The 27,906-nt window shown below is 37.9% G+C and overlaps 1 protein-coding gene across 2 annotated transcripts in view; it reads right to left on the bottom strand.

Annotated features, from left to right (window-relative positions):
• Positions 1-27,906, bottom strand: part of PIK3C2G (phosphatidylinositol-4-phosphate 3-kinase catalytic subunit type 2 gamma) — a 445,304-nt gene that overhangs the window by 241,624 nt on the left and 175,774 nt on the right. For both annotated transcript variants that reach the window (XM_062194891.1, XM_062194892.1), the window contains exon 17: positions 21,608-21,796. In XM_062194891.1, the coding sequence (XP_062050875.1) occupies positions 21,608-21,796 (189 nt within the window). The remainder of the gene's footprint in view (positions 1-21,607; positions 21,797-27,906) is intronic.

Genomic DNA, 27,906 nt, shown 5'->3' with positions numbered 1-27,906 from the left:
TTCTTGATAGAAGTCTGAAACGTAATGCTAAATAGGTTATGTATTTTTTTCTTTACTTAAACCGAACATTTTAATTACAAGAATTTAACTTCCAAGGTTCATCACCCCAACCTTTTATTTCTGACCTGAAAATACTTTTCCATACTAATGCTCCCTCTTTGAACATTCTAGCAATGAGTTCTGGTGAGAACACATCTCATGAAGTACTGCTAAGGTCAGAAGATTTTAGCCTAACATCACCCACAGGCAGAGAGCAGAAGGGTGCAATAAAAATGCAAAGCTAGAAGAAGGTCAGCTTGTTTTACCACATTAAGACTTTAGATTCCCCTAACTAAATGCAATTGACTCTAATTTATTGCTCTCAATTACTAAACCATTTGTGTGAAGCTTGTAGACATCAAGGTCAGTTTGAGGACTGTTTGGAGTCTTGGAGGGAACAGCTACTTGGCATGTTTTGATGTCTAAGTAATGGCTTGTTAAGTCAGATTCTAGCCACCCATGCTTTCCTGTGTGCTTGTTTCATCTTACTGACGTTAGTGACACAAGGAAAGAGAAATAGCAAACAAACATCATAACAAAACAACATTCTGTAGAACACTAAATCTCTATGTATTTATTTTCAAATTCCAGCCTATAATTTCCATGAAATCAGAAAAATTTTCATCAGCTTCCAAAACTACAACCCAAATGCATCCATATTTGTAAACATTTTCTACATATTGGCGAATGTCCTAACCTGGGATCCTTGTCATTCTACCTGAGACATCTCTACTACTTGACTTCCTACTTTCAATGCATGTTATAATCTGCTTCCAGTCATAGAGACCTAAAAATCTTAAAGGTGTTTCTGTTCCTCTTGCCCTCTTCATTACATATTCTCCACCTCTCCCATCTGGTGAAATTCTATTCATTGCTGAAGTCCAGGCTCCAGGATCACTGCCTAGGAGGTTGTCCCAGCCTTTGTTTAGTCCCCTGCAGCATTAGTTGCCCCCTTTCTTTTTGGAATTCTGTTTTAAGTACATGGTTGATGGCAGTCTCATTCATTTATAAGTTCCTGGACCAAATGAAGTTGAACAAAAATTTGTAGAATTCCTAATAGTCTCTTATCTTTACATCTAATCAGTTTTCAAGCTCCGAGTTCTTTTGACTTTTTTATCCTAATGGCTCTAGCATCTATGATGACTTTTAATTATTTCTGCAACTATCTAGTCTAGATCATAATTATCTAGTGCTGATATTCATACTTTTCATAGAAATTTTATAAAATTTCCCTAATTACTTGTTAAGTTCTTTTCTCATAAAGTACTAAGTGGACTTCTGTTTCCAGTAGATCTGTCTTAACCCCATTCAAGGCTAGTTAAGCCTTTGAGGCTTCCCTTCTGCTATAATATTGAGTGAATCAGTATAGTTCATCAGAATATTATTTTTATTCTGTCTTCATCTTTGTGAGAACTGTTGACCCTGCTTGGAAAACCATCCCTTTTCTTCAAGCTCTAGTTCTCCAAAATATTCAGTCAGTCAAATCCCCTTGAAGGCAACTATACTTAATAATCACTTCTATGAACTCCAAGGGTATTAACTGATTGACTTTCGCTGGGCATTTAAGAAAAGTTAATGTGGGCCGGCGCCGTGGCTCAACAGGCTAATCCTCCGCCTTGCGGCGCCGGCACACCAGGTTCTAGTCCCGGTCAGGGCACCGATCCTGTCCCGGTTGCCCCTCTTCGAGGCCAGCTCTCTGCTGTGGCCAGGGAGTGCAGTGGAGGATGGCCCAAGTGTTTGGGCTCTGCACCCCAGGGGAGACCAGGATAAGCACCTGGCTCCTGCCATCGGAACAGCGCGGTGCGCCGGCCGCAGCGTGCCAGCCACGGCGGCCATTGGAGGGTGAACCAACGGCAAAAAGGAAGACCTTTCTCTCTGTCTCTCTCTCTCTCACTGTCCACTCTGCCTGTCAAAAATAAAAAAAAAAAAAGAAAAGCTAATGTGTACTAAGATTTTAAAAGATTAATTTTTAAAACCAGGGAGTTAGGTGGAGGCATAGGGGGCAGGACTGGTAGAGGGAATTAGAATCTCATCCACTGGGACAATACGTAAATGCCTACAACAGCCAGAGCTGGGCCAGACTGAAGAATTGAGGTCTTCTACAATGGTGGCAGGGACTCAAATACCTGAACCATCACTTTCTGCCTCCCAGGTGTACACTAGCAGGAGGCAGAATTGGGATCAGAGATGGGCATTAAACCCAGGCATTCAGAAAATGAGATGTAGATCTCCTGAATGGGATATTAAGCAATGTGCCCAATTCCCACCGCAGGATTTATCTTCTAATTTATGGAGATTCACTTTTTAACTAGTGAATACATCGATGGTGGTTAAATATTTTTCCATTAGCCGGCGCCGCGGCTCAATAGGCTAATCCTCCACCTTGCGGCGCCGGCACACCGGGTTCTAGTCCCGGTTGGGGCACCGATCCTGTCCCGGTTGCCCCTCTTCCAGGCCAGCTCTCTGCTGTGGCCAGGGAGTGCAGTGGAGGATGGCCCAAGTGCTTGGGCCCTGCACCCCATGGGAGACCAGGAGAAGCACCTGGCTCCTGCCATCGGATTGGCGCAGTGCGCAGGCTGCAGCGCACCTACCGTGGCGGCCATTGGAGGGTGAACCAACGGCAAAAGGAAGACCTTTCTCTCTGTCTCTCTCTCTCACTGTCCACTCTGCCTGTAAAAAAAAAAAAAAAAAGAAAAAGAAAAAAAAAATTTTTCCATTTTCTTTTCTTACCTCTAGAATTTAGCTTATGCTGTAGATGAGTGCGTAACAAAAATTCATCAATAATGATAATTTCTTGTGCACTGAGATAGCTTACATTGGTGACAAATGTTTAATTCTACAAATATCACTCCTACAAATTCCAGATTTTTTTTCTCACTCAAAAAGGTCAGAGGAGAACAATCTGAAGGTAATGCAAAAGAAATATGTATTTATTTCCAAGATCCTTCCAGAACAGGAGAATAAAAAAAACTAGTAATATCAATATAGTATAATCCAAAGGGAAAGTGATATATATGTGTTAATATGAGCAGATGTTGAGAAGAATGTTTTGCACTTTAAGGGAAAATGATGTTTCCTTTTATTCACTACTGTTGCTTGAGGTTCAGGAAGAAATTGGAAGAGGATTGGAAGAAATTGCTATGAAATCAACCACATGACATCCTGAGCTGTGACTAAGGCCTAATTTGACATTAAAGCATATCCAAACACAACTTACACTTGACTGCTTCTGGAAGAGTTGGCCACATTAAAAGAGATGCTTGCAGAGTTGGCAAAGTTCCTTGAACAAGAAGTATTTTATACATTGTTGGAAATATTTTAACTTTTGGAGATTTATCCCAAGGACACCTCTCTCCTGGCATCTTAACCACTATATCCAACACCCACCCCAGTGTTCACAGAGATATGTGCAGACATATGTGTAGCCAAAAGCTATTGGAAATAATCTAATTACCCAAAAATAAATATGTAAGGTAAAATGGTATGAATACATTATATAATAAAGGAATCATTATATGCCTTATGCTATTTTTAAAGAAATATATGTATTGTTCTCAATATATTGAATAGATAAGAGGAAAAATATGAATATCAAATACCAGAATGCAACTTTCATTATTCAATTTTTAAAGTTTTTCAAGCTTTCTATATGAAAGTTTTTATTACTTATTAAAAATTAATAAGTCCTTTTTAAATATAAGCCTCATCTAACTAATGAAAATATATCAATGAATGCCAATTCATTGCCAGCACTAGAAAGAAGTTCCAGATCATATGCTCTTTTAAAGAGTGAACATCCAGAGGAAACCAAATTAGACTTACTCTGGACTTCTCATCACAAACCCTACAGGAAGGAGACAGTGGTGAGACATATGCCAAATCCTAGGAGAATTCTTTCTACTCAGAATATTGTACCCTGCAAAACTCTCATTTATGAATGAAGGAGAAATAAGGATCTTTCACAACAAGAAGAAATTGAAAAAAAATTGGAACTACTTTCACAGCCCTACAAAAGATGCTCAAAGATGTGCTAAACACACAGAAAAACAGAAACAGGAACATCACTACAAAAGAAATGAGAGCAGAAAATGACCTAGCAAAAGTACAAATGAAATCCCAAATACATCAACAGGACTACTTAAGGAAACATGGCAGGGCAAAGACACTATTTAAAAATAGTCACACTGAATGTAAATGGTCTCAACTCCCCAGTTAAAAGACACAGATTGGCTGAATGGATTAAAAAAGAAAATCTATCTATTTGCTGCCTACAAGAAACACATCTTACCAACAAAGATTCACGCAGACTGAATGTGAAAGGATGGAAAAAGATAATCCATGCTAATGGAAGTCAAAAAATAGTTGGTATGGCCATCCTAATATCAGGCAAACTTGACTTTAACACAAAAACTGTTAAAATAGACAAAGAAGGACACTAGATAATGATTAAAGGACCAATTCTGTATATGCACCTAATTACAGGGCATCTGGCTATCTGAAAGAATTGTTAAGGGATTTAAAGGGAGATATGGACTCAAATACAATAATAACAGGGGACTTCAATACCACACTTTCAGAAGTAGACAGATCAACCAGAAAGAAACTCAACAAGGAAACAGAGTTAATCGACACCATAGACTAAATAGACCTTGCAGATATCTACAGAGCCTTCTACCCTACAGCCACAGAGTGCACATTTTCCTCTCCAGTGAATGAAACTTTCTCTAGGATTGACCATATGCTTGGCCATAAAGTGAGTCTCAGCAAATTCAATAAAATTGAAATCATACCATGCATCTTCTCAGACCATAATGCATGAAGCTGGAAATTAACAACTCAAGAAACTCTACACCATATGCAAACACAAAGAGAATGAACAACACATTTCTGAATGAACAGTGGGTAATAGAAGAAATCAAAAGAGAAATCAAAAAATTTCTGGAAACAAATGAAGACAATACAAAATACTAAAATTTTTGGGATACAATAAAAGCACTATTAAGAGGAAAGTTTATAGCAGTTGGTGCCTATATCAAGAAACTGGAAAGGTACCAAATAAATGAACTATCTATGCAACTCAAGGATCTAGAAAAATAGCAAACCAAACTCAAAACTAGTAAAAGAAATAATTAAAATTAGAGAAGAAACCAACAAAACTGAAACCAAAAATATAATACAAAAGATTAGCAAAGTGAAGAGCTGGGTTTTTGAAAAAATAAACAAAATTGGCCCAACTAACCAAAAAAAAGGAGAGAGAAGACGAAAATCAATAAAATTACAGAAGAAAAAGGAAATGTAACAACAGACACCACAAAATAAAAAGAATCATCAGAAGCCACTACAAAGAATTGTATGCCAACAAACTAGGGAACCTAGAAGAAATGAATAGATTCCTGGAAACATACAACCTATCTAAATCTAGCTATGAAGAAACAAAATGCCTAAACAGATTCATAACCAAGACACAAATTGATCAGTAATAAAGGCCTTCCCAAAAAAGAAAAGCCCTGGATGGGTTGGCTTCCTTGCTGAATTCTACCAGATATTTAAAGAAGAACAAACTTGGCTGGCACCGTGGCTCACTAGGCTAACCCTCTGCCTGCGGCACTGGTACTCTGGGTTCTAGTCTCGGTTTGGGTGCCAGTTCTGTCCTGGTTGCTCCTCTTCCAGTCCAGCTCTCTGCTGTGGCCCAGCAAGGCAGTGGAGGATGGCCCAAGTGCTTGGGCCCCTGCACCCGCATGGGAGACCAGTAGGAAGCACCTGGCTCCTGGTTTTGAATAAGCACAGCGTGCTGGCTGTAGCGGCCATTTGGGGGGTGAACCAAGGGAAGGAAGACCTTTCTCTCTGTCTCTCTCTCTGTCTAACTATACCTGTCCAAAAAAAAAAAAAAAAAGAGCAAACTCCAATTCTTCTCAAGTTTTTCAAAATAATTGAAAGGGAGGGAATTCTCCCAAATTCTTAATATGAAGCCAGAATCACCTTAATCCTTAAAGCTGGAAAAGACACAAAAGAGAAAGAGAATTATAGACCAATATCCCTGATGAACACAGACATAAAAATATTCAACAAAATCCTGGCCAATCAAATCCAGCAACACATCAGAAAGATCATCCACCGAAGTGGGATATATCCCTGGTATGCAGAGATGCTTCAACATTCTCAAATGAACCAATATGATATATCACAATAACAAATTGAAGAACACAAACCATATGTTATCTAAATAGATGCAGAAAAAGCATTTGAAAAAATAAAACACCCTTTCATGATGAAAACTCTAAGGAAATTGGGTTTAGAAGGAACATTCCTCAACACAATCAATGCAATTTATGACAAACCCACAGCTAGCATCATATTAAATAGGGAATAGTTGGAAGCATTCCCACTGAGGTCTGGCAGCAGACAAGGATGCCCACTCTCACAATTGCTATTCAGTATAATCCTGGAAATTTTAGGCAGAGCCATTAGGCAAGAAAAAGAAATAAAAGGGATACAAATTGGGAAGAAAAATTCAAATTATCCCTATTTGCAGATGACAGGATTCTTTTTACAGGGGATCCAAAATACTCCACTAAGAGGCTATTGGAACTCATAGACGAGTTTGATAAAGTAGCAGGATATAATGTCAATACACAAAAATCAGCAGCCTTTGTTTACACAGACAATGTCATGGCTGAGAAAGAACTTCTAAGATCAATCCTAATCACAATAGCTACAAAAATCATATAACTTGGAATAAATTTAACTAAGGATGTCAAAGATCACTACGATGAAAATTACAAAGCATAAAGAAGGAAATAAAAGATACCAAAAAATGGAAAAAATCTTTTATGCTCATGGATTGAATAAATATCATCAAAATGTCCATTCTTCTGGAAGCAATTTACAGATTTAATGCAATACCAATCAAAATATCAAAGACACTCTACTCATATCTAGAAAAAATGATGCTGAAATTCATTAGGAGGCACAGGAGACCTCAAATAGCTAAAGCAATCTTACACAACAAAATCAAGCCGGAGGTATCACAATACCAGATTTTAAGACATACTACAAGGTAGTTATAATCACAACAGCCTGGTACTGGTACAACAATAGATAGAATGGAATAGAATAGAAACACCAGAAATCAAACATCTACAACCAACTTATATTTGACTAAGGAGCTAAACCAATCCCTGGAGCAAGGACAGACTCTTCAATAAATGGAGCTGGGAAAACTGGATTTCCACATGCCGAAGTATGAAGCAAGACTCTCACCTTACACAAAAATCCACTCAACATGGATTAAAGATCTAAATCTATGATGCAACACCATCAAAGCAATTGAGAACATTGGGGAAACCCTGCAAGACCTTTGCATAGGGAAAGAATTCTTGGAAAAAAACCCAGAGGCACAGGCAGTCAAAGTCAAAATTAACAAATGGCATTACTTCAAATTAAGAAGCTTCTGTACAGCATATGAACAGTGAGGAAAGTGAAGAGGCGACCGACAGAATGGGAGAAATTATTTGCATACTATGCAACTGATAAAGGATTAATAACCAGAATCTACAAAGAGATCAAGAAACTCCCAAACAACAAAACAAACAACCCAGTTAACAGATTGGCAAAGGACTTGACAGATATTTTTCAAAAGAGGAAATCAAAGTGGCAAACAGACACATGAAAAAAATATTAAGGATCACTAGTTGTCAGGGAAATGCAAAACAAAACCACAATGAGGTTTTATCTCACCCCAGTTAGAATGGTTTTCATACAGAAATCAACAAACAACAAATGCTGGAGAGGATGTGAGGAAAAAGATACCTTAATCCACTGCTGATGGGAATGTAAACTGGTCAAGCCACTATGGAAGACAGTATGGAGATATATAAAAAATCTCAATATCAACCTACCATATAACCCAGCCATCTCACTCCTGGGAATTTATCCAAGGGAAATGAAATCAGTAAACAAAAGAGCTATCTTCACCTCCATGTTTATTGCAGCTCAATTCACAATAGATAAGACATGGAATCATTCCAAATGCCCATCAACGGAAGACTAGATAAAGCGATTATGGGATATATACACTATGGAATACTACACAGAAGTAAAAAACATGAAATCCTGTCATTTGCAAAAAAAAAGGACCAATCTGGAAAACATATACTTAGTGCAATAAGCCAGTCCCAATGGGACAAATACTATATCTTATCCCTGATCTGTAAAACATGGGGTTGGCACTGTGGCTCACTTGGTTAATCCTCCACCTGTGGCACCGGCATCCCATATGGGTGCCGGGTTCTCGTCCTGGTTGCTCCTCTTCCAGTCCAGCTCTCTGCTGTGGCCTAGGAGGGCAATGGAGGATGGCCCAAGTGCTTGGGCCCCTGCACCTGCATGGGAGACCAGGAGGAAGCACCTGGCTCCTGGATTCAGGTCGGCACAGCGCTGGCCATGGTGGCCATTTGGGGAGTGAACCAACATAAGACCTTTCTCTCTGTCTCTGTCTATAACTCTGTCAAATTAAAAAACTAATAGCACACCTAAAACGAAAGCTGTAGAAGTGAAATTGACACTTTGAGAAGCAATGACTTGAACAGCCCTCATCTATACTGTCTAGGAACAGTTTTTTTTTTTTTAATTTTTTTCTTCTTCATACTATATGCTAACTCTTTACTTATCATAGTTATTAATATATATATACACACATATATGTAAAGTCAATTGAAAATATATCTCAGTAAAATGTAAGAAGGGGAATAAGAGAGGGAGGAGGAAGTTTGTAACTCCAAAGTTGTATAGTTCTACATACAGTCCTACAGACTTACTTCTAAGGGCACAATTTAAAAACTTGTCATGGGACTCCTAATCCCATTAAAATTGGTAGTAAAAATGCCATCTTAATTGTTAAAGTGATCATATTAAGTGTTAAAGTGAACATATATAGGTTTAAGTGTTAAAGATATCATATAAATAGCATCAAGTGCCTAGTAATAATAATAGACAAAATTAAAAAGGAGGGAATGTCCAACATCAGAAGCAGTCCACACAACTGACTCATAGAATGACAATTACTTTAAGTAACACTCTGATCTCAGAATCAGCCCTTAAGGAATTTGGATGTGGCTGAAAAGTCCAGGGAGCATTTCAGGCATTGAAAGTTAATTAAAAACGAATCTTAATGAAAAATGGGATGGGAGAGGGAGTAGAAGGTGAGGTGGGGGTGGGAGGGTAGGTACAAGGGGAAGAACCACTATGTTCCTAAAGTTGTACCTATGAAATTTGCATTCATTAAATAAAAGCTTAAAAAAAAAAGAGTGAACATTGTTGTGTGAAAGATAAAATATCCTACTTTTTAGTTGACACAATATTCTTTTAATATAATAGGCCTCTGGAGAGTCTATGCTGAGCACCTTTTCAGGGCCCCTGAATGCAAGTATAGATCAATGGACAAATATGTTCCACAAATCCTAGTATTTCTTTCTTGTGATGTTGTCTGAAATTATTTAAACATTCCTTTGGGATATTGTTGTTGACATTGTATGTCAGTAAGTTGTTCCTCAATGAGGTAAGAGCTTCCTATATTAGTTCTCAGACTTTGGCATGATATTTACACACTGAAATGTCATATGTAACAGACGAACTTCAGCCTGTTTCGAATTTCCCAAAAGCCAGATTATCATGCTTTTGAATGATTCAATTTGCTTTAAAAATACACAAGGGCAGGTTTTGTGGTACAATGGGTTAAGCAGCTGCTTAGGATGCCCACAACCCATATTGTAGTGACTTTGTTAACATCTTAGCTACTCTACTTCTGATCCAGCTTCCTGCTCATGAACACCCTGGGAAGTAGCACATGATGTTTGAAGTATTTGTGTCCCTGCCACCCACTTAGTCTCAGATGGAGCTCTCAGATCCTGGTTTTGGCCTGGCCCAGAGTTGGCTCTTACAGGCATTTGAGGAATGAACTGGGAAGAAGCTCCTAGTTCCTGTCTGTGGATTGGCTCAGCTCTGGCTGTTGCGGCCATCTGGGGAATGAACCAGCAGATGGAAGACCTCTTTCTCTGCCTCTGCTTCTCTGTAACTCTGCCTTTCAAATAAATAAATAAAATCTTTAAAAAAAAGTAATCAATCATGTGACAGATCCTTAACAATAGAATAAACAAAGATCTGATTTGTGACATGATAAAGGTCAGTGCAATTTCATTGCTTGGGAAGCAAATCACATAAGGTGAAAATTTCACTTACTACAAAAAAAAATATTGAAGCTTGGTTTAACAAGAGTCTATGTGAAATAATCACTTCTTTGAGGTTATTCATGAATTTATTTATTTTTTTAACTTTTATTTAATGAATATAAATTTCCAAAGTACAGCTTATGGATTACAATGGCTTCCCCTCCCATAACTTCCCTCCTACCCTCAACCCTCCCCTTTCCTGCTCCCTCTCCCCTTTCATTCACATCGAGATTCATTTTCAATTCTCTTTATATACAGAAGATCAGTTTAGTATATATTAAGTAAAGATTTCAATTCATGAATATATATATATAATTCTGTATATTCATGAATTTATTAATGTTCACTTGAACTTTACATTACCTAGTTTAATTTCTTCAGAATACCTGATGGAAGAACAAAAACCAAACCACTGACTTGGCTTACTCTTCCAGATTTTGTTTGCTTGTAAGCTGATTCAACAATTCAATCTCAGTGATCTGCTAAACTACCAAATCTTATAAGCATGATAAATATAACTTGTATAATAATAAGGAATTACCTAAAAATTGAACACGATCTACTGTCTAATGACAATAGTAAGAGCCAAAGGAAAAATATTCCTTGAAGATTATGATGGTAAGCATTAACACAAAGAATCAGATATGTGACAAAAAAATTAAAAACTATTAACTAAAGTTATAGCAACTTCAAAATAAATATTTTCCAAAGGAACTTCAGTGACACTTCAACTTGATATCTTTCCAAAAATGTAGGGTAGACACAAGTATTAATGTCAAGCAGAATGGTGAGAAATGCATTTCTTACATGAGTAGAAAAGAAAGAACACCAGGTGTTTAGGTGATTCTGGCTCCAGGTGGTAGAGGTGGAAACTGCCAATGGATAAGATTTCTTATACAATAATGTTTCACAACAATTTTTGGTCTCAGGACACTATAATGGATATATTGCAAACATTTATTTGAAAGGGAGGGAGGAAGGGAGAGGGGGAGAGAGGAGAGCGAGAAAAAGAGAGAGGTTGAATTTTTTCTCCATCTGCTGGCTCTCTCTCCAAACACCTGTCTCAGCTGGAGTTGGGCCAGGCTGAAACCAGGAGCCTGAAATTCAGTGCAGATCTTCCACATGGTTGGAAGAGACTCAAATACTTGAGCTAATACATGCTGCTTCACAGGGTATGCATTAGTAGGAAACTGGAGTGGGATTTTGATTTCATACCCAGGTACTCCAACATGGGATGCAAATAAACTAAACTGCTTAAAAACTGTACCAGATGCCTCTTAAAATTTATTGAAGACTCCAAAGAGTTGTTTATGTGAGTTATCTTTCTCAATAATTATCAGATTAAAAATAAAAAAGGACATTTAAGGGATTCTTTTCAACTCATTAAAATATTAATTAACCCATTACATGTTAACATTAAATAATATATTTCCATGAAAAATCACTCTATTTTCAAGCACAAAGAAAATACTTAGTGAGAAGTATGACACTGTTTTATATTTTTGCAAATCTTCTTTAATAGAAGACAGCTGGATTCTCTTATCTGCTTCTACATTGAATCTATTGCAAAATCACAAGTCATCTAGTCTCTGGAAAACTCCACTCTATACTTAAGACTGAAAGAGTTTGACAAAGACAAATGACTTCTTCGAATTATTGTAGAAGTAACTTTGGCTTTGTGACAAATCTGTGAGCATTTGGGAGACAAAGGAGTTCACTTTGGGAACCTCGATGTGCAGCCTAGTCTTGGAGTGTGCTGTTGCTGTGGGGTCCTAAGTCAAGAAATGGGCACCTGTGGTCTATTAAGGAAAGAGCACATCTGCCTATGTCTTCCGTGGCTACAGACTGCCTTTGAAGTCATCTGGCCACCACTCAGACTCGGGAAACTGCCATTCTTCCCCTCTTCTCCCAGACATTTACAATACTTCTGACTTTAGAGGGCTATAGGAATATCACCAAGGACACAGGCGACCTTCAACAGGGTCAGTGGTGTCATGAAATCAAATTTCAACAAAAGTTATCTCTGAACTTCTGTTTGACTTATTTATTTTATGTTATTTCTATTCCTTATTTTCTACCCATATGGTTTTTGTCTTTTGTTCCTCTTTTTCTAGTTTGAAAAAAAGATACAGGGACAATCTCACTCAAAGAACTTTCATAGTAATGGGTGAAAGCCAAAAGCAATGTAACAAATTTTGACCTTTTAAAAAATAGCAACTTTGAGCAAACTGAAAAGCAAAGAAATCTGAGTCCAAATTTAAGAGTAACTGAAATGTCAGACTTCAGAACACACAGCAGGAATTCATGCAGAATGCCATGAGGCTATTCACAGCTAAAAGCCCCGGTGTCATGTTGGAATTAGAAAAGCATCAGAAGTGCAGAATTGTTTCTCCAGTTGGTTTTGAGTCTGATGACACACTCAGCATCAGCTTGGAAGAAGAATGTCAATATGAATACCTGTGCTATTTCTCCAGTACTAAAAAATCACATATGACAGAAGAATTTTTTTCTAGGCAAAGTGATGAATAAATATTCTTTAAGGTGACTGTAACCTGTGTGTACTGAATAATTCATGTTCCTTCAAGAAGTTGTATGTAGTGACAGGATATTAGAACTCCAGGATCCCCGCAGACCTAGCTTTATCAAACAGATGAGGAAACTGAAGCTCACAGAGTCTAAGTGCTTCTCCCGAGGCTATGTGTTCATGTCACTGAAACCAGAACTCAAAAAGCTAAACATACCAGAAGACAAGCATGTCCATACTACTTCTAGCAAGGCCTTTTGATCTTTTGATAAGACGGTATCACGCATATGTATATACATTCACAGGAGTAGCTTGGGTAGATTTATTTTACTGCATTGTAAATGGATCAAAAGACAATAACAGGCAGCATAATTTGTCTAAATAGACTGAATCATAGACTCAATTATAAATCAAAGGCAATAATGACTTCCAGACCCAAGGGGATTTTGGAACTGTACTGAGGTATTTACTGTTGAATAGTATATGGACTTGCATTCAGAAACTGGGAATTGACTAGACAGGCATGATACTACCATATTAAAGTGACTTCTTATAATTAAAGATTAGCTCTTTTATTTGGTATGGTAACAATTCAATTTTACTTATAGACAACTTATCTAGTCATGACATAAAGCAAGTGGGATATTGAAGGCACCATGCAGAGTTTGTGTTTTGATGCATTAAATGTTACATGAAAAAGTAGCATTATCTGAGAAAAATAAGGGATTTTGAAACTAAATATCAAAACTTTTTTCTCTTATTGGAGTTGTTTCTCTCCAAGAAAATTCACCTACATCCTTGACTTAATTCCCATCTTTCTGTGGATGATTTCCAAGTTGGTATCTCTACCTTACATTTCTTCTTTCAATCACCTGGCCTATAAATCCAGCCATTTCAAGCAACCTCAAAACTAACATATCCCAATCTGAACTGTATGGTTCTCCTAAAATTTGTCACCGTGTGTATTCCATCTTGGTGAATAGTTCTATTATCTCCTACTTACATAAAACAGAAATAGAATAAATAGTACCAAGCATACAGCTCAATGTTCCTGCTCTTTTTCCTTCCCCTTTCCTCATTCAATCTTATCATCAATGCGTTTAAATACTTCCCCATTCTGTAAGCATGTTCAAAATATTCTCTCAATTTCCCATTGCTGCCTGAATAGGGGTCAAGTTGACCAACTTAACTGTACTTAGAGTCCTTAAGCTGATCTCCCAGTTCCATCTTACTATGTCAGATCATCTTCTATTGTATACTTCTCCCCTGGACTCTGAGGAAACTGATTCTCTTCCAGTTTTTAAACATAGTCTTGTCCCAGGACTCTCCTCTTTCTCTATTCCTTTCAATTCATTCTTCTACATCCTTTGGATTTGAGCTCCAACAGAACTTCCACAAGAAGTTTTCCCCCTTTGAAGAAAAGTTCCTTTAGTACATGTCATCATAGAATCTTGTGTCTTGGGGCTGGAACTGTGGCAGAGAAGGTTAAACCTTTGTCCGCAGTGTTGGTATCCCATATGGGCACCAGTTTGATTCCTGGCTGCTCTACTTCTGATGCAGCTCCATGATATTGCTCCTGGAAAGCCGTGGAAGCTGGCCCAAGTATTTGGGCCCCTATACCCACATGGGAGACCTGGAAGAAGCTCCTGTGTCCTGGCTTCCACCTGGCCCAGCCCTGGTTATTGAGACCATTTGGAGAGTATATCAATAGATAGAAGACATTCTCTCTCTCTCTCTCTACATCTCCTTTTCTGTAACTGCAACTTTTAAATAAATAAATAAATCTTTAAAAAAAGAATTTTATGTCTTTCATGTAGAACTGGTATACTACCCATTGATTTACTTGCATAATATAGCAATGACCTACTATATACTTCCAGCAGATTAAAACTGTTAAGAAAGATTATGAATTTGGCTAAGTATGTTAGCTTTAGTGGACCATCAAAAGCTATGAGTTGAGGTAGCTGCTTGGCCTGGTAGTTAAGCCACTGGTTCACATCCCATGTCAGGGTGCCTGGGTTGGAGTCCCAGCTCTACTCCCAATTCAAATCAATGCAGCAGGTGATGGCTCTAGTAGCTGGGTTCTTGCTATCCACTTGGGAGACCTATATTGAGTTCCAATCACTCAGCTGTAGGCTGGCCCAGTCTTGGCTACTGTGGGCATTTGGGGCGTGAACCAGCAGATGAGGATTCATTGTTTGTACATGTCTCTGATTCTCAAATAAATAAAACAAAGCAATGAAGTATGCTCAAACGTGTTGACTGAACAGATGAACAAAGTGCTGTGTAAATTAAGGTACTCAGTTGTAAAATGTATTTTGATTCTAACCCATTTATCATGTAAGATTTAACAAGTGAACTTGAGTTTTTATGTATAATATAAATATTTCCCATGAATTTATTGATACTCATAATGTGGTAATGGAAAGATTCTGAAAAATCTAAGCTCTTATGAAATCATACTCTAATATGTGTTAATAATAAAATATGATACAGAGGATGATGATGAAAACATTGATTGGTAGCATTTATTGAACACTCTCATAAGTACTTTGCCTTATTTATTCCAGATAACAACACTAGAATGTTCATAATATTACTCCCTATTTCAGAGATAAAGAAATCTGTCCAAGGTCATTCAAGTGGTGAGTGGCAGAGTGAGATAGGGCTGATTTACAAGTTTATTTTGTCAACAATGAAATTTGGAAGTAATTTAAGAAATTCTCCAAAAGTTCACAATCAAGAAATATATATTTGGGTTTTTGCAATTCCACCTTTCTCATTCTCAATACATCACCTTAACTCTTTCTTGATGGAAAATATTAAAATGTACATTTTTTCTCTTCCATAGCCATACTTATCTATAATTGTATTCATACTTTCCTTCTCTTCCACACTTGAGAGGAAGAAGTTATTCTCTCCTTTTCCCAGGATATAATTTCTACTGGTACTTTTGTTCCAGGTTATTTGCTGTTTGATTCCATCTCATTTTGTCACTTTACCTGGTCCTGCTTTCTGATCTTCCCTGCATGCCTCCTTCCTCTCAGTTACAAACATGCCTGCCACTCCTTTGTTTAAAGATGAATACAAATCCCAAGCATGTTTTCCAAACCTCCTCCAACTTTAGCTATGTTCTTGCTTTTATCATCATTTCTAATTCAAGACATATCATTTATTTTTCTCCTTTTTATCTTCAGAAACTTGAATTATGGCATGCAACTTCACAATTAAAATATGATCTAGCAATACTATTTCTTGATATGTATCCAAGGAAATAAATATGTTGAAGAGATATCAGTGCTCACTTATGCATTCTAGAATTATTTATAATAGGTGAGATATAGAAACAAGATAAAAGTCCATCCATGGTCAAATGGATAAAGATGCATGTAGTTTTGCAAGTCATGATTTCTCTACTAACCGTCAGATCCTTAAACACAATTGAATTTTGGGCAGCTCTTCCTATATAGTCCACAGGTTTTAAAAAATGCAATGTGCCCCAAATAGCTCTCACCAACTTTCACTACCCAATTTCTCCTTTTTTCTAAAACTCTTGCCTTGGTTAATGATGTGATTATGATTTATCTGAATCCAAAAGCTCAAAGCTTTCCTTATCTCTCTTTTTTTTAACTTTCTTCTGAAATTTCTCTCAAATGCACTCTGTGGGTCTCTACTGTTGCTCAGCTCAGGTTCAGATCATTTTTCAAGTGGACAACTTTAATACCAGGCACCTATCTAATATCCTTGCCCTTACTTTCTTCTTTATTCAATCCATCCTTCACACCAATGCCAAAATTACCCATATGACTCCCATTCTTAACAAAATTCCATAGGCTGCCGTTACAATACTTACTACCTGGCTCATCCTTTTCAACTCTGAAACTCAAAGCAATTCTAAAATTATGTCAAGCTATTTACTATTCTCTGAACTTTATAACCATGCACATGCTACTCTTTTTTTTTCCTGTTATGTTTCATCCAGGAAGTATTTATGAATGTTTCAAGGCAGAATTAAATATCTTTGTGAAAATTTCCTTACATTCTGTGAAAGAATTTGCCTTTCCCCCTGAAGTTCACATAGCACTTAATATTTTGGTTATGTATAGAGAGTTTGTGTGATGACCTCTAGTTTCAATCTCTCCCTATGAATTGTGTTTGAGATAGTCAGCATAGCTTCTTCTATCTCTTTGGTTCAGTGCCTGTCAATTTTTCTATACACATGCTTTTCCTCAAATAAATGGAAAAGATACACATAATCTCTCACATAATTATTCTGTCAAATGTGGAAGTTTAAACTGTCCCACTCATCCATATTCCATTCTTCCTATTTACAATGCTAGTCAAGAATGGCTTTAGTGTAAATTAATCTCTACAATACAGAATACAATGATGTGGTGCAAACATCTGTGGGAAATATTTTTCCAAGGCAACTGGTTGGGGAAGCCAAAGTGCTGCCTGTTAAATATGGCTTTTCTTTCTGCAAAACAATAATTTTACATCATGTGGGAAGACAAGCTCTGATATCTTGTCAGACTTTTATTTAAACTTCTGATGTAACCCTCTGATGCCAATTCAGAGTTGCTATTTTTAAATGAATACTTTCCTTGAACTGACTTTTAATTCCTTGGGTAATTTCTGCTTGTTATTAGCAGCTGAATAGTTGCGCCTGGGCATTTGGTTCAGGAAAGTAGCAACCATCTGCCAAGAACCACAGACCTTAGCCCTTGGTCTCTGCTATTCTGGGAGCTCTGCCTTCTCTAATGGAAGTATCAGTTATCCAGCGAGCACTGGGAGGGCACTCTGGAGGAAATATTAACACCTTACGGCCTACACTACGTAAGTTAAATTCTATCATGTTGCTTGCTAAAAATAAATGAAAAGAAGGTGTTGACTCGTCGGACAAAATTAAGTAAACAGCAATATGAAACATTCTCCAAGCTTCCAGTGGAGCACAACTGTTCCTAAGCGGTTAACTATTTTAAAAACAAACTATTAAAAAAAAAAAAAACAAAACTGACTATTCAGGGGGGAAAAATGCAAAACTCTGAGGAGCTCACCCTGACAACTCACTTAAGAAGCACATACTGTTTGTTCTCAGAAAAGAAGCTTTTGAACTTAGAGGAGTTGAAAGGTTCATTTCTGGAAACAGCCTGTCCTCAAGGTTTTAATAGTTCAGTTGAACTGAGGGTGGGACTTGCAGGATGAGCACAATGGAAACACTCCAACCTTTCATTGACCTAATTTGGTGCATGGTAAGGAACTTTGCAGTGTGCAGATAAATCAAGATTTGCTAAAATCCCTGAAGGAAGCTTAATAAACAACTCTACTTTGAAGCCCGTTCTTATAACCTCTGATTAGTAAAATCTAATTATTCAGAAAAGCAGCAGCTATAGCATGAAGTAAAAACACCCATGCGTGGTAAGATATTAAATATTGTGTTTTACAATAAAAACTCTTTTAGGATAGTCAATAGGCTTAATATCTAAATAGTCTAGAGAGTGTTCATTTAGGAAGGTTGTGAAGTATAGTGGTTAAGAGTGCAAGATCCAATGAACTGAACATGACTCCCAGGTCTCCAAAGTTTGAGATCACTTGGGAGCTTAACCTCTGTAGCCTGTTTCCTGCTATGACAGAGATAGTAACAGCACTTGCCTCATGGAGTTAATGTGATTTTAAAATGTAATAATATTAAGGGCATGGAATAAAAAATTTATCTGTACACCTAGACTGTTAAATGCATCAAGCAGCTTTTCAGGATCTGCTCCGGTAGAGAATAGTAACAGCAGAATTCTTTTAGGTTATCAGGGACTGGATGATGCTGAGTTCACCCAGTTAATCCCCTATTTTCTGAGTAAACAAAGAAGTAATATAATCCTCATTCTAAAAAGATTTTTGTAATAAATGTTCCACATACTTTACAAAAAAATATTAGTTGACACATTCAGATGTCTTTAGATAAAGACAGACCAAGACCCATCTTAATGAAATAGTAATTTGCACACAAAACAAAATTAAACTAGTTGTTTCTTCAGAACCTTTAGAAATTGTATTTTTAGAAAAGTATGCTTTATTAGGTCAGCGCCGGATTGTAGCAAGTAAAGCCACCACCTGAGGCTCCAGTATCCCACAAAGGCTCTGGCTTGAGTCCTGGCTGCTCCACTTCCAATCCAGCTCCCTGCTAATGCACCTGGGAAAGCAGCCGAGGATGGCCCAAGTGCTAGGCCCCTGTACCCACATGGGAGACCGGGCTTTGGACTGGCCCAGCTCCACCATTGCAGCCATTTGGGGAAGCAGAAGGGAGGAACGAAGGAAGCAGAAGGAAGATTTCTCTCTCGGTCTCTCCCTAATTCTGCCATCCAAATAATAAATAATCTTTTTCTTTAAAAAAAATAAACATATGCTTTAAAAGCATTAAAGAGATTCAGTGGTGGTCATTTAGCCTAGCAGTTAAGATGCCCACATCCCACATTGGTGTAACTGGCTTTGATAACTGGTTCTGGCTCCTGACTCCAGCTTCCTGCTAATGCAGAGACTGGAAGGCAGTGGTAATGGCTCAAATAACCAAGGTCCTGCCACACATTGGGAGGCCTGGATTCCTGGCTCTGACTCCAGCCTAATATCCAGCATTGTAGGCATTTGGGGGTATGAATCGGCAGATGGCAGAGCTAGAGTTCATTCTCTCTCTCTCTCTCTGTATATATATATACATATATGTATATATACACCTACATATGTATATACGGCAGCATCCATTGCCAATATTTTCTCTTATTCTGCCAGTTACTCCCTACTATTTACTCTCAGAGTTTGGAAAAATTCACTATCAGCTAATCAATTCGGGACTGACAAAATAATAGTGCTAACACTGTAATTTTGACTTCAGTCAAAAGTAACTAGAATTGAACCAAAATAATTTTACAGATTTTGGCTATTCTTACATCTCTAAATTAGAAAAAGACACTAGGATTGAAATGCAAATGAGACTTTATCTTTTCCAAAAGGATCTTTAAATACCAGCATGATGAATTGTGATTCCAGTGAACCCAATCAATTGTTATTTGATTTTCTTACCATGTTATTATTTTTATTAACTCACAGGCTCAAGGAGATATAGGAAATAAGGAAAATAGGTAATTCCCATAAATAACTGATATTTATATGTTAAGCTAGACATAAAAATAATAATGCATTTTAGAAAGCCAATGATTCAATTCTGAATAATTGCAGTCCCAGATAATATGAAATACAAGAAAACACTAAAACGATCTATTTTGCTTTGAGTGGCTCACAGTCTAGTGATGGTGACATGCATATGTTATCCATCTTCCATCTAAATATGTTGCAAGAAAGCACAATTCATATAGCACTCACTGTGCAAAGCAGAAGTGATCAATTCTACAAGGCAAGGCCAGGGAAACTCTCTAGCAGATTGCTTTTAAAAGAAAAACGCTCTAAACTCAAACCATAGACAAATTATTTTCTTGTGTATACATACAGAAGGATATAGGCATCTGAGTATTTACGAATTAATGGAGGAAGTCACAAAACTAATAAAATCCTCAAAGTGAGGGGTGCAAGACATAAGGTGTACATTTTGAGCTTGGATAATTAAGAAGCTAGAAGCAATAAACATCTAGGGGCTGGTGCTGTGGTGTAGCGGGTAAAGCTGCTGCCTGCAGTGCTAGCTAGCATCCCGTATGGGCGCCAGTTTGAGACCCTGCTGCTCCACTTCCGATCCAGCTCACTGCTATGGCCTGGGAAAACAGTGGAAGATGGCACAAGGCCTTGGGCCCCTGCACCCACATGGGAGACCTGGAAGAAGCTCCTGGCTCCCGGCTCCTGGCTTCAGCTACACCAGCTATGGGCATTGCGGCCATTTGGGGAGTGAACCAGTGGATGGAAGATCCCCCACTCCCCCGCCTCTCCTTCTCCCTAACTCTTTCAATGTAAATAAATAAATCTTTAAAAAAAAAATCTACTAGGAAGAAAACCTCTCACCCCCATTCCCACCCCAGAAATATTATATAAGACAATAATTTGTAAATAAACCTCAATAGATGAGTTTAAAAGTCTCTTGTCTCTCCCACCCTCTCTTTCTCCTTCCTGTCTCATGACCTGGAGAGAAAATTCAGAGGAGAGTTTCACAGTTTCACAGTTCTTGCTGAGTGTTTTCATGGCATCAGTGAGCTGAGGTAATCAAGACAGACATAACCCATCTCCTCTTGGCTTTGAGTAGAAAAAGGAAGCCAAGGAAGAGCTGCTTCTCCCGAACCCCAGCCAGCTGCCACCCTAGTTCCCATCTACTTCTTCGTTATGAGAAGACATCCTTGGCCCCTCTTCCACTGCTCTCTGCACTGAAGGAAAATCTGGAGAACACATAAGGGATGGATTGTTTTCTTTTCCCCTCATCCCCATCATTCATCTATTAATTGTATACTTAATAGAAGCAGGGAATTTTGCCAAATATTGCATATCTCGATAGCAAAATATATAATCCCAAGTTTTAAATGTTTTTAGTTTTGAGAGGGGCAACAGTAGGAATTAATATTTTTCTTTAAAAATTTTTATTATTTCTGCAATAACTACATTTTTTCAATAAAAACTGTAGTAATTAATTACACTTCATGCTTAACACAGAAGGCAATGATAGCTTAAGTATATTTGAAATTTAAAATCATGGCTTACATTGATTAAAAATTAATGTCCATTGCTCTGGTGATTGGGAACACACTACTTGCTTCATTAATTAAATAGTCTTATATTTTTACTTTTTCAGATAGGCTCTTTTTCGGTAATATCATTATTATTATGCAATTCTTACCTGCAGGTCAGAAGTCCAAGAGCTTCTAAGGGATGAGAAAACTTCCACCTTCGCAAAATGGCATGCATTTCTGCAATAGTGCTTTCATCCCATCCAGGGGCACTACCCAGGACCAAAGGGAGGGAGCAGTTGTTGTTATTGCAGTAGAAGCGATAATACCATAAGTATCTCCTCTTTTCCTCAGAAAGCCTAAAAAAAAGATTGTAAAGTGTAATTTTACTGGAGTTTTTTTCCACCAACATACATTGCTGTAAATACATGGCATAAAACCTTACTCTAGTTCTTTGGATTTTGTTTGAGTTTATTTTAGACAACAAGTCCTTCATCTTCTTGGGACAGTTTGGTAGGTTATTTCATGAGCTTCTTTCACACTAAGTTTATTCTTTTTTTAAACCAACCTTTAATTCAAATAGTCACACTTATTTTTCTTCCATCTTATCCTTGCTTGCCACATTTTTTTAATGTCATTTTGGTTGGTAAATTCTGTTTCCTTTAGGGGAGACCAAATTTATCTGAATCCTGAAACATGTTTTATCTAGAACAGAGGCAATCAACCATTTACTCTTTCTTTACAAACTAACTTAGAACCAAGCGGGTCTGTAAGACATGGCATATTTTAAAAATGATATTCCTTGATCTCAAAGCAAGTTACATCAGAGTTTAGAAAACGCTTTGCTGTTATCTTCAAAAACAAAGACCTAAATTCATCTGGATTCTGGCTTTCAGTTTTCAGAGTTCACTGGAAGTTTGACGAGACAATGTCAGTGATGTCAGGTTCTTAAATTCTCAAGTATGTCACCCCAGAGAGTGGCCTGAACAGAAGATCTCAGTTCAGTACTGGAGCCCTTGACTTGCTGACAGTCTGCCCGATTTGGCTCTGCCTGCAGGAGCGTTCAGAGGCACAGTTCAAGGGCAGGCCAGCACCTCCACATGACAATGATAGCTGGTGCACTGTCTCCTCCAAAGCTACCCTCTGTGGCTCAGCCTAAATCACTGCAAGTCACAAGGAGGAGGTTGACAAATTAAAAGATTTTAAAGGTTGGTGCTGCTTTGCAATTATTTTTTGGAATCATCTTCACCTGTAAAATAGAAAGATCAGATATGGGCTGTCTTTATGGTATGCTTAGGTTCTGTTCCTATGTTCTGCCACCACCTTTAACTACAGATTTCCACGATAAAATTACTAAAACAATTTATTCTGATTAAATTTTCCCCAATACTGAGCAATGCTGTGGTTCCTTTGAGCTTGTTTTCATTAAGGCATGGTTTCTATAGCAGGAAATACACAGATTCATTTCAATTAAATTTGATAAATACACATACCAGGTAATAATCATCTTGCTATCAAGAAAAAAAATGTTTTCATGCCACTGGAGGCAAGCACTGATAGGATTTCTTTCACATTAGATTACTGCGACTTCTTTTAGGACTTTGTTAAATGGAATCAGAGGGGCAAGCATCCTTGCTCAGCAGGTCATGCCACTGCTTATGATGGTTGCATACCATATAGGAGTGGCTGCTCCACATGGAATCAGCTAACAGTTAATATACCTGGGAAGCAGCAGACAATGGCTCAAGTACTGGAGCTCCTGTCATCTATGAGGAGGACTGGTGTAGTATTCTTGGCTCCTTGCTTCAGCTTGGTCCAGCCTCACACACAGTTGTGGCCAACTGGGGAGTGAACTTGTGAATGGGAGATTGATCGATCTCTGCCTCTCTAATTCTGCCTTTCAAATAAATAGAATAAATCTTAAAAACAAAGAAATGAGTGATATTGATAAGTGTAGTTCATTCCTTTTTATTAATATTCTTCTTTCCATGAATATACCATAATTTGCTCATCCATCCTCCTTTGTTTTAAATAAAAGATTTATTTAGATCTATTTATTTACTTGAGAGGCAGAATTATAGATGGAGAAAGGGGAGAGACAAAGAGGGAGGTGTTCCATCTGCTGGTTCACTCCCCAAATGGCCGCAGTGGCCCAAGCTGGGCTTATCTGAAGTCAGGAACCAGGAGCTGCTTCCGTCTCCAATACAGATACAGGGACAGGGGCCCAAGCACTTGAGCCAACTTTTACTGCTTTCCCAGGCCATAGCAGAGAGCTGGATTGGAAGCAGAGCAGCTGGGATTCAAACTGGTGCCCATATGGGATGCTGGCATCACAGGCAGAACCTTAACCTACCATGCCATAGCACTGGCCCCAATCCTCCTTTTTATGGACACTTGAGTTGTTTCCTTTTTGGGGATATAATGAGTAAAGGTGCTGTGAAGTTTGTGTGAAATTTGTGTATGGATGCATTTTTCATTTCTCCCAGGAAATACTTAGGAAGGGAATAGCTGCATTGTATTTCATGTACTTGCCTGCCTTTAAAAATTGTTTTCATTGATACACATTAATTGCAGATATTTATTGGGCACAATATAGTATTTTGATTCATGCATACATTGCAAAATTACTAAATCAGGGTAATTAGCATACCCATTCGCCTTTACTTTTTATCATTTCTTTAAGGGTGAGTATATTCAAAATCTCTTCCAGCTATTTTGAGGTAAACATTCATCCTAATATGTCACAGAAAAGAAGAACTTATTCCTCTTATCTAACTGTAACATTGTAGTCATTTGTTTAGCTTTGGAAGAAACAGCGTTTTCTGAAGTAGTTAGAACATTTTACATGATTTCCTGCAGGATATGATCATTCCAACTGCATTACATTCTTGGCAACTCTTCACTTTGCCAATGTTTTTACTATTTTCCATTCTAATGAGTGCAGAGTAGCAATTCATCGTGGTTCTAATTTATACATAATTAATGTCTAGAAACTTTTTCACATGCTATTTTCTTTCCTTCTATTTTCATATGCAATTTATTACTTTTTGAAGTGATAGACTGTGTGTATTCATTTGTGCAATTACTCTTTTTAAATACTTATTTACTCAAATGGCAGAGTTACAGAAACTTGCCTAGAGACAAATACAGGCAGATATCTTCCATGTGCTGATTTACTCCTGAAAGGGCTACAATAGCCAGGACTGGGCCAGGCCAAAGCCAGGAGCCCAGAACTCCATCTGAGTCTCCTTTGTGGGTGGCAGGGGCCCAAGTGTTATATCTCAGAAACTGCTGTGTAGTAAGTATGGTGTGATGTAAATACTGGAGACAGAGATAGCAGCTGTAAAGATTAAACATCAAACCCTCTTCCGATTGGAACCTGTCTGACTCAGGACAACCAGAGGCATCAAAAACACTGCCACCCATCCCCTGGCTCAGACTGTCACCCATCCCCTGGCTCAGACTGTCATTTTTTTTTTTTTTCCTGATGCAGAAACCAGGAGGAAAGGAAATGCTCTAAGTGAGATATTCTCCCACTCTGAATGTCCAATGAAAAATTTTTTAAGAAAAACTATTGCTGAGTACAGTGGTGTTGCCTTCTTGAATAATAATGCCGTTTTCTTAACACTATGATAGATGTCCAGATGGGCGTCTTCATCCACTATATAGGTTCTGCCTTTTCCTGTCATAATGAGGAACAATCCCTTAATTTTCTGGGTGGGAATCTGTTTTATCCCGGAACTAAGAGCTCACTGGTTTGTTAAGAGCTTTTACTGTATATTAAACCACTGACAGAAAGGATGGATTCCTCCAAGGAATCCTTCACTGGCCTCAACACTGTCAGATGTTCAGAAGAAGAAGAAAAAAAGCATGCCTTTAAAGCAAAACTGTAATATTACCTGGCTAATTTTAACTTAGCTTTTATCATAATTTGTTCCCCCATTAATAGGAGAAATATAAACATAGGAAGTTTAAATGATGAAATTGGTGCTTGAAATTTGTTTAGTTGTAATTTTTGCAAAATTATACTGAAGGGTAAGATATTTAACAAATTGCAAATTTTTTTACAGAAGTGTGAATAACAGTCACAGTAATTTTTTTTTATAAATTGCATTCTTTTTTTTTTTTTTTTTGACAGGCAGAGTGGATAGTGAGAGAGACAGACAGAGAGAAAGGTCTTCCTTTTTGCCGTTGGTTCACCCTCCAATGGCCGCTGCGGCCAGTGCATCGCGCTGATCCGAAGCTTGGAGCCAGGTGCTTCTCCTGGTCTCCCATGCAGGTGCAGGGCCCAAGGACTTGGGCCATCCTCCACTGCCTTCCTGGGCCATAGCGGAGAGCTGGCCTGGAAGAGGGGCAACCGGGATAGAATCCGGCACCCCAACCGGGACTAGAACCTGGTGTGCCGGCACCGCAAGGCGGAGGATTAGCCTGTTGAGCCACAGCGCCGGCCTATAAATTGCATTCTTAACAGACTTGCTATGTAGTCAGTTCCTTCTGCTGGAGTTCTTGTAAACCTTGGCAAGTGTCATGTGACTATCTTCTGCTATCTTGAGCCATGCACTCGGTATATGTTGCAAGGGTTTTTTTTTAATGTTTTGTCAGACAACTAGGTTTAAGTACTTGTTTCCTACTTTAAAAAATTACTTACAAATATGCATTTCCTATATATTGTTTATATGGGTTACAGAATGTTTTATTTCATTTTTAAACTCACTGCATTGTTTTGACAACTTTTTTTTGATTGGATCATGTTTAGAAACTTCGGATGAATTCAGATGTCTTAAGTACATATGTGTTTATATTATTGTGCCATTCCAAAATACCAAATATTCTTAATAACTATAAACATATAGGGCACAAATACAGCTACACTAATCATGAAATCAGACTTTTAAACCTCTTAAACTTGTTCTTAGTTTCACAAGTCGACTACTTTTACTTACAGGTTACTTTTTCAAAAAATCAAATTCATAGAATTGGACTATCTTCTTATGTTTTGCCTTAACCTCTCCTTTCTGGTGTGATTAACACACATATATTATGTTGCCTGATACTGTCCCACAGTCCACAAGGCATTTCCAGGATTTTCCTTTGTGTTCCTCAGCATGGGCCATCCTTGTTGGCTGCCTTCAACTCACTGTTCTTTTGCCCTACATTTGCAATCTCTAAAGCACATTATGTGGTTGTTTCAAAAAAGTAAAACCTTTTACAATTCTTAAGTTTCCAATTCTTTAGCAAGGCTCTTCTTTTATTCATTGATATCTAATTTGTTTTTACTTTCGGAGAGGCAGAAAGGGAAAGAAGGAGAGAAGGGAAGAGGGAAGGAAGAGAAATGGAGTAAGGGAGTATATGGGGGAGGGATGGGGAGAGGGGTGGGGAGGGAGAGAGAGACACAGAGAGAGAATTCTCCATTTGCTAGTCCACTTTCCAAATGTCTGCAACAGCTGGGACTCATCTAATCTAAAGCAGAAACTTAAAATGGGTTTCCCATGTGGGTGGCAGGGACCAAGTACTTGAGTTATCACCCTTGCTTTCCAGTGTGTACATTAGTGAGACACATTTAAATATCTATACAATGGTTGTATTGAAATACTTATCTACTAACTTGAATCTCTTTAGATATCCCTCTGTATCAGTTGCTTTCCTGATTATTCCTAAGTATTATCCTAATTACTGATTTTATGTTAGATGTTTTTTATTTTTTCAAATTATTGATTGCATGCTAGACATTTAGAACTCTCCGTTGTTGAGAGTCAGTCTGCTTTTCTATTTTTGGGTGTTGAATGATTCAATTTTTAGCAAGTAGTCAAATTACTGGTAAATTACCTTGATCCTTTTGAGACTTGTTTTTATGATTTGTTAGATTGGGCCTCTGAGTACTAAAACCAGGGTTATAATGGACCTACTCCTAAATTGCATCTCTTTGACTTCTTTATTGAATGTCTGGGCTATTTTGTGAGCTTTCTCCATTTCTACTGGTCAGAATTTCCCTGTCTCCCAGCGTCATGCAACTTTTTAAGACTACATTTATTTCATGTCTCCACACAGTGGTTCCTTGCAGGTCCTTAAAATTCTCAACCTGCTCACAAGCAGCTTACTACTCAAATGAACATTCAACGGAGCTGCAGTAGCTAAGTACTCAACTGAACATTTAAGGAACTCCAACCCAGATTTCTCTAGCTCTTGTCTTGCTCATCTTCCTTCTCCCCAGACTTATTCTCTGAAAATTCAGGCTGCCCTCGCCTTATTTGAACTATGATCTCTGCTTTATCATTTCAGAATCTTAGTAAGACCACCTACACTTTGATCCAATCTCCAGGAGTCGTGGAATACTGTCTACAGGCCGAAAGCCACTTTAATCGTGAGGCTTAGCTCAAGCCCCACCTGTTGAATCCTGGAAACAGTTTGTGTATATGTATTTTTCTCGTGTCATCATTCTTTGAGTGAGGGCAATTAGTCTGGTACTAGC

The sequence above is a fragment of the Lepus europaeus genome, chromosome 6 (genome assembly GCF_033115175.1).
Source record: "Lepus europaeus isolate LE1 chromosome 6, mLepTim1.pri, whole genome shotgun sequence".
NCBI lineage: Eukaryota > Metazoa > Chordata > Mammalia > Lagomorpha > Leporidae > Lepus > Lepus europaeus.
This window is presented reverse-complemented; position numbering and strand designations above follow the sequence as displayed.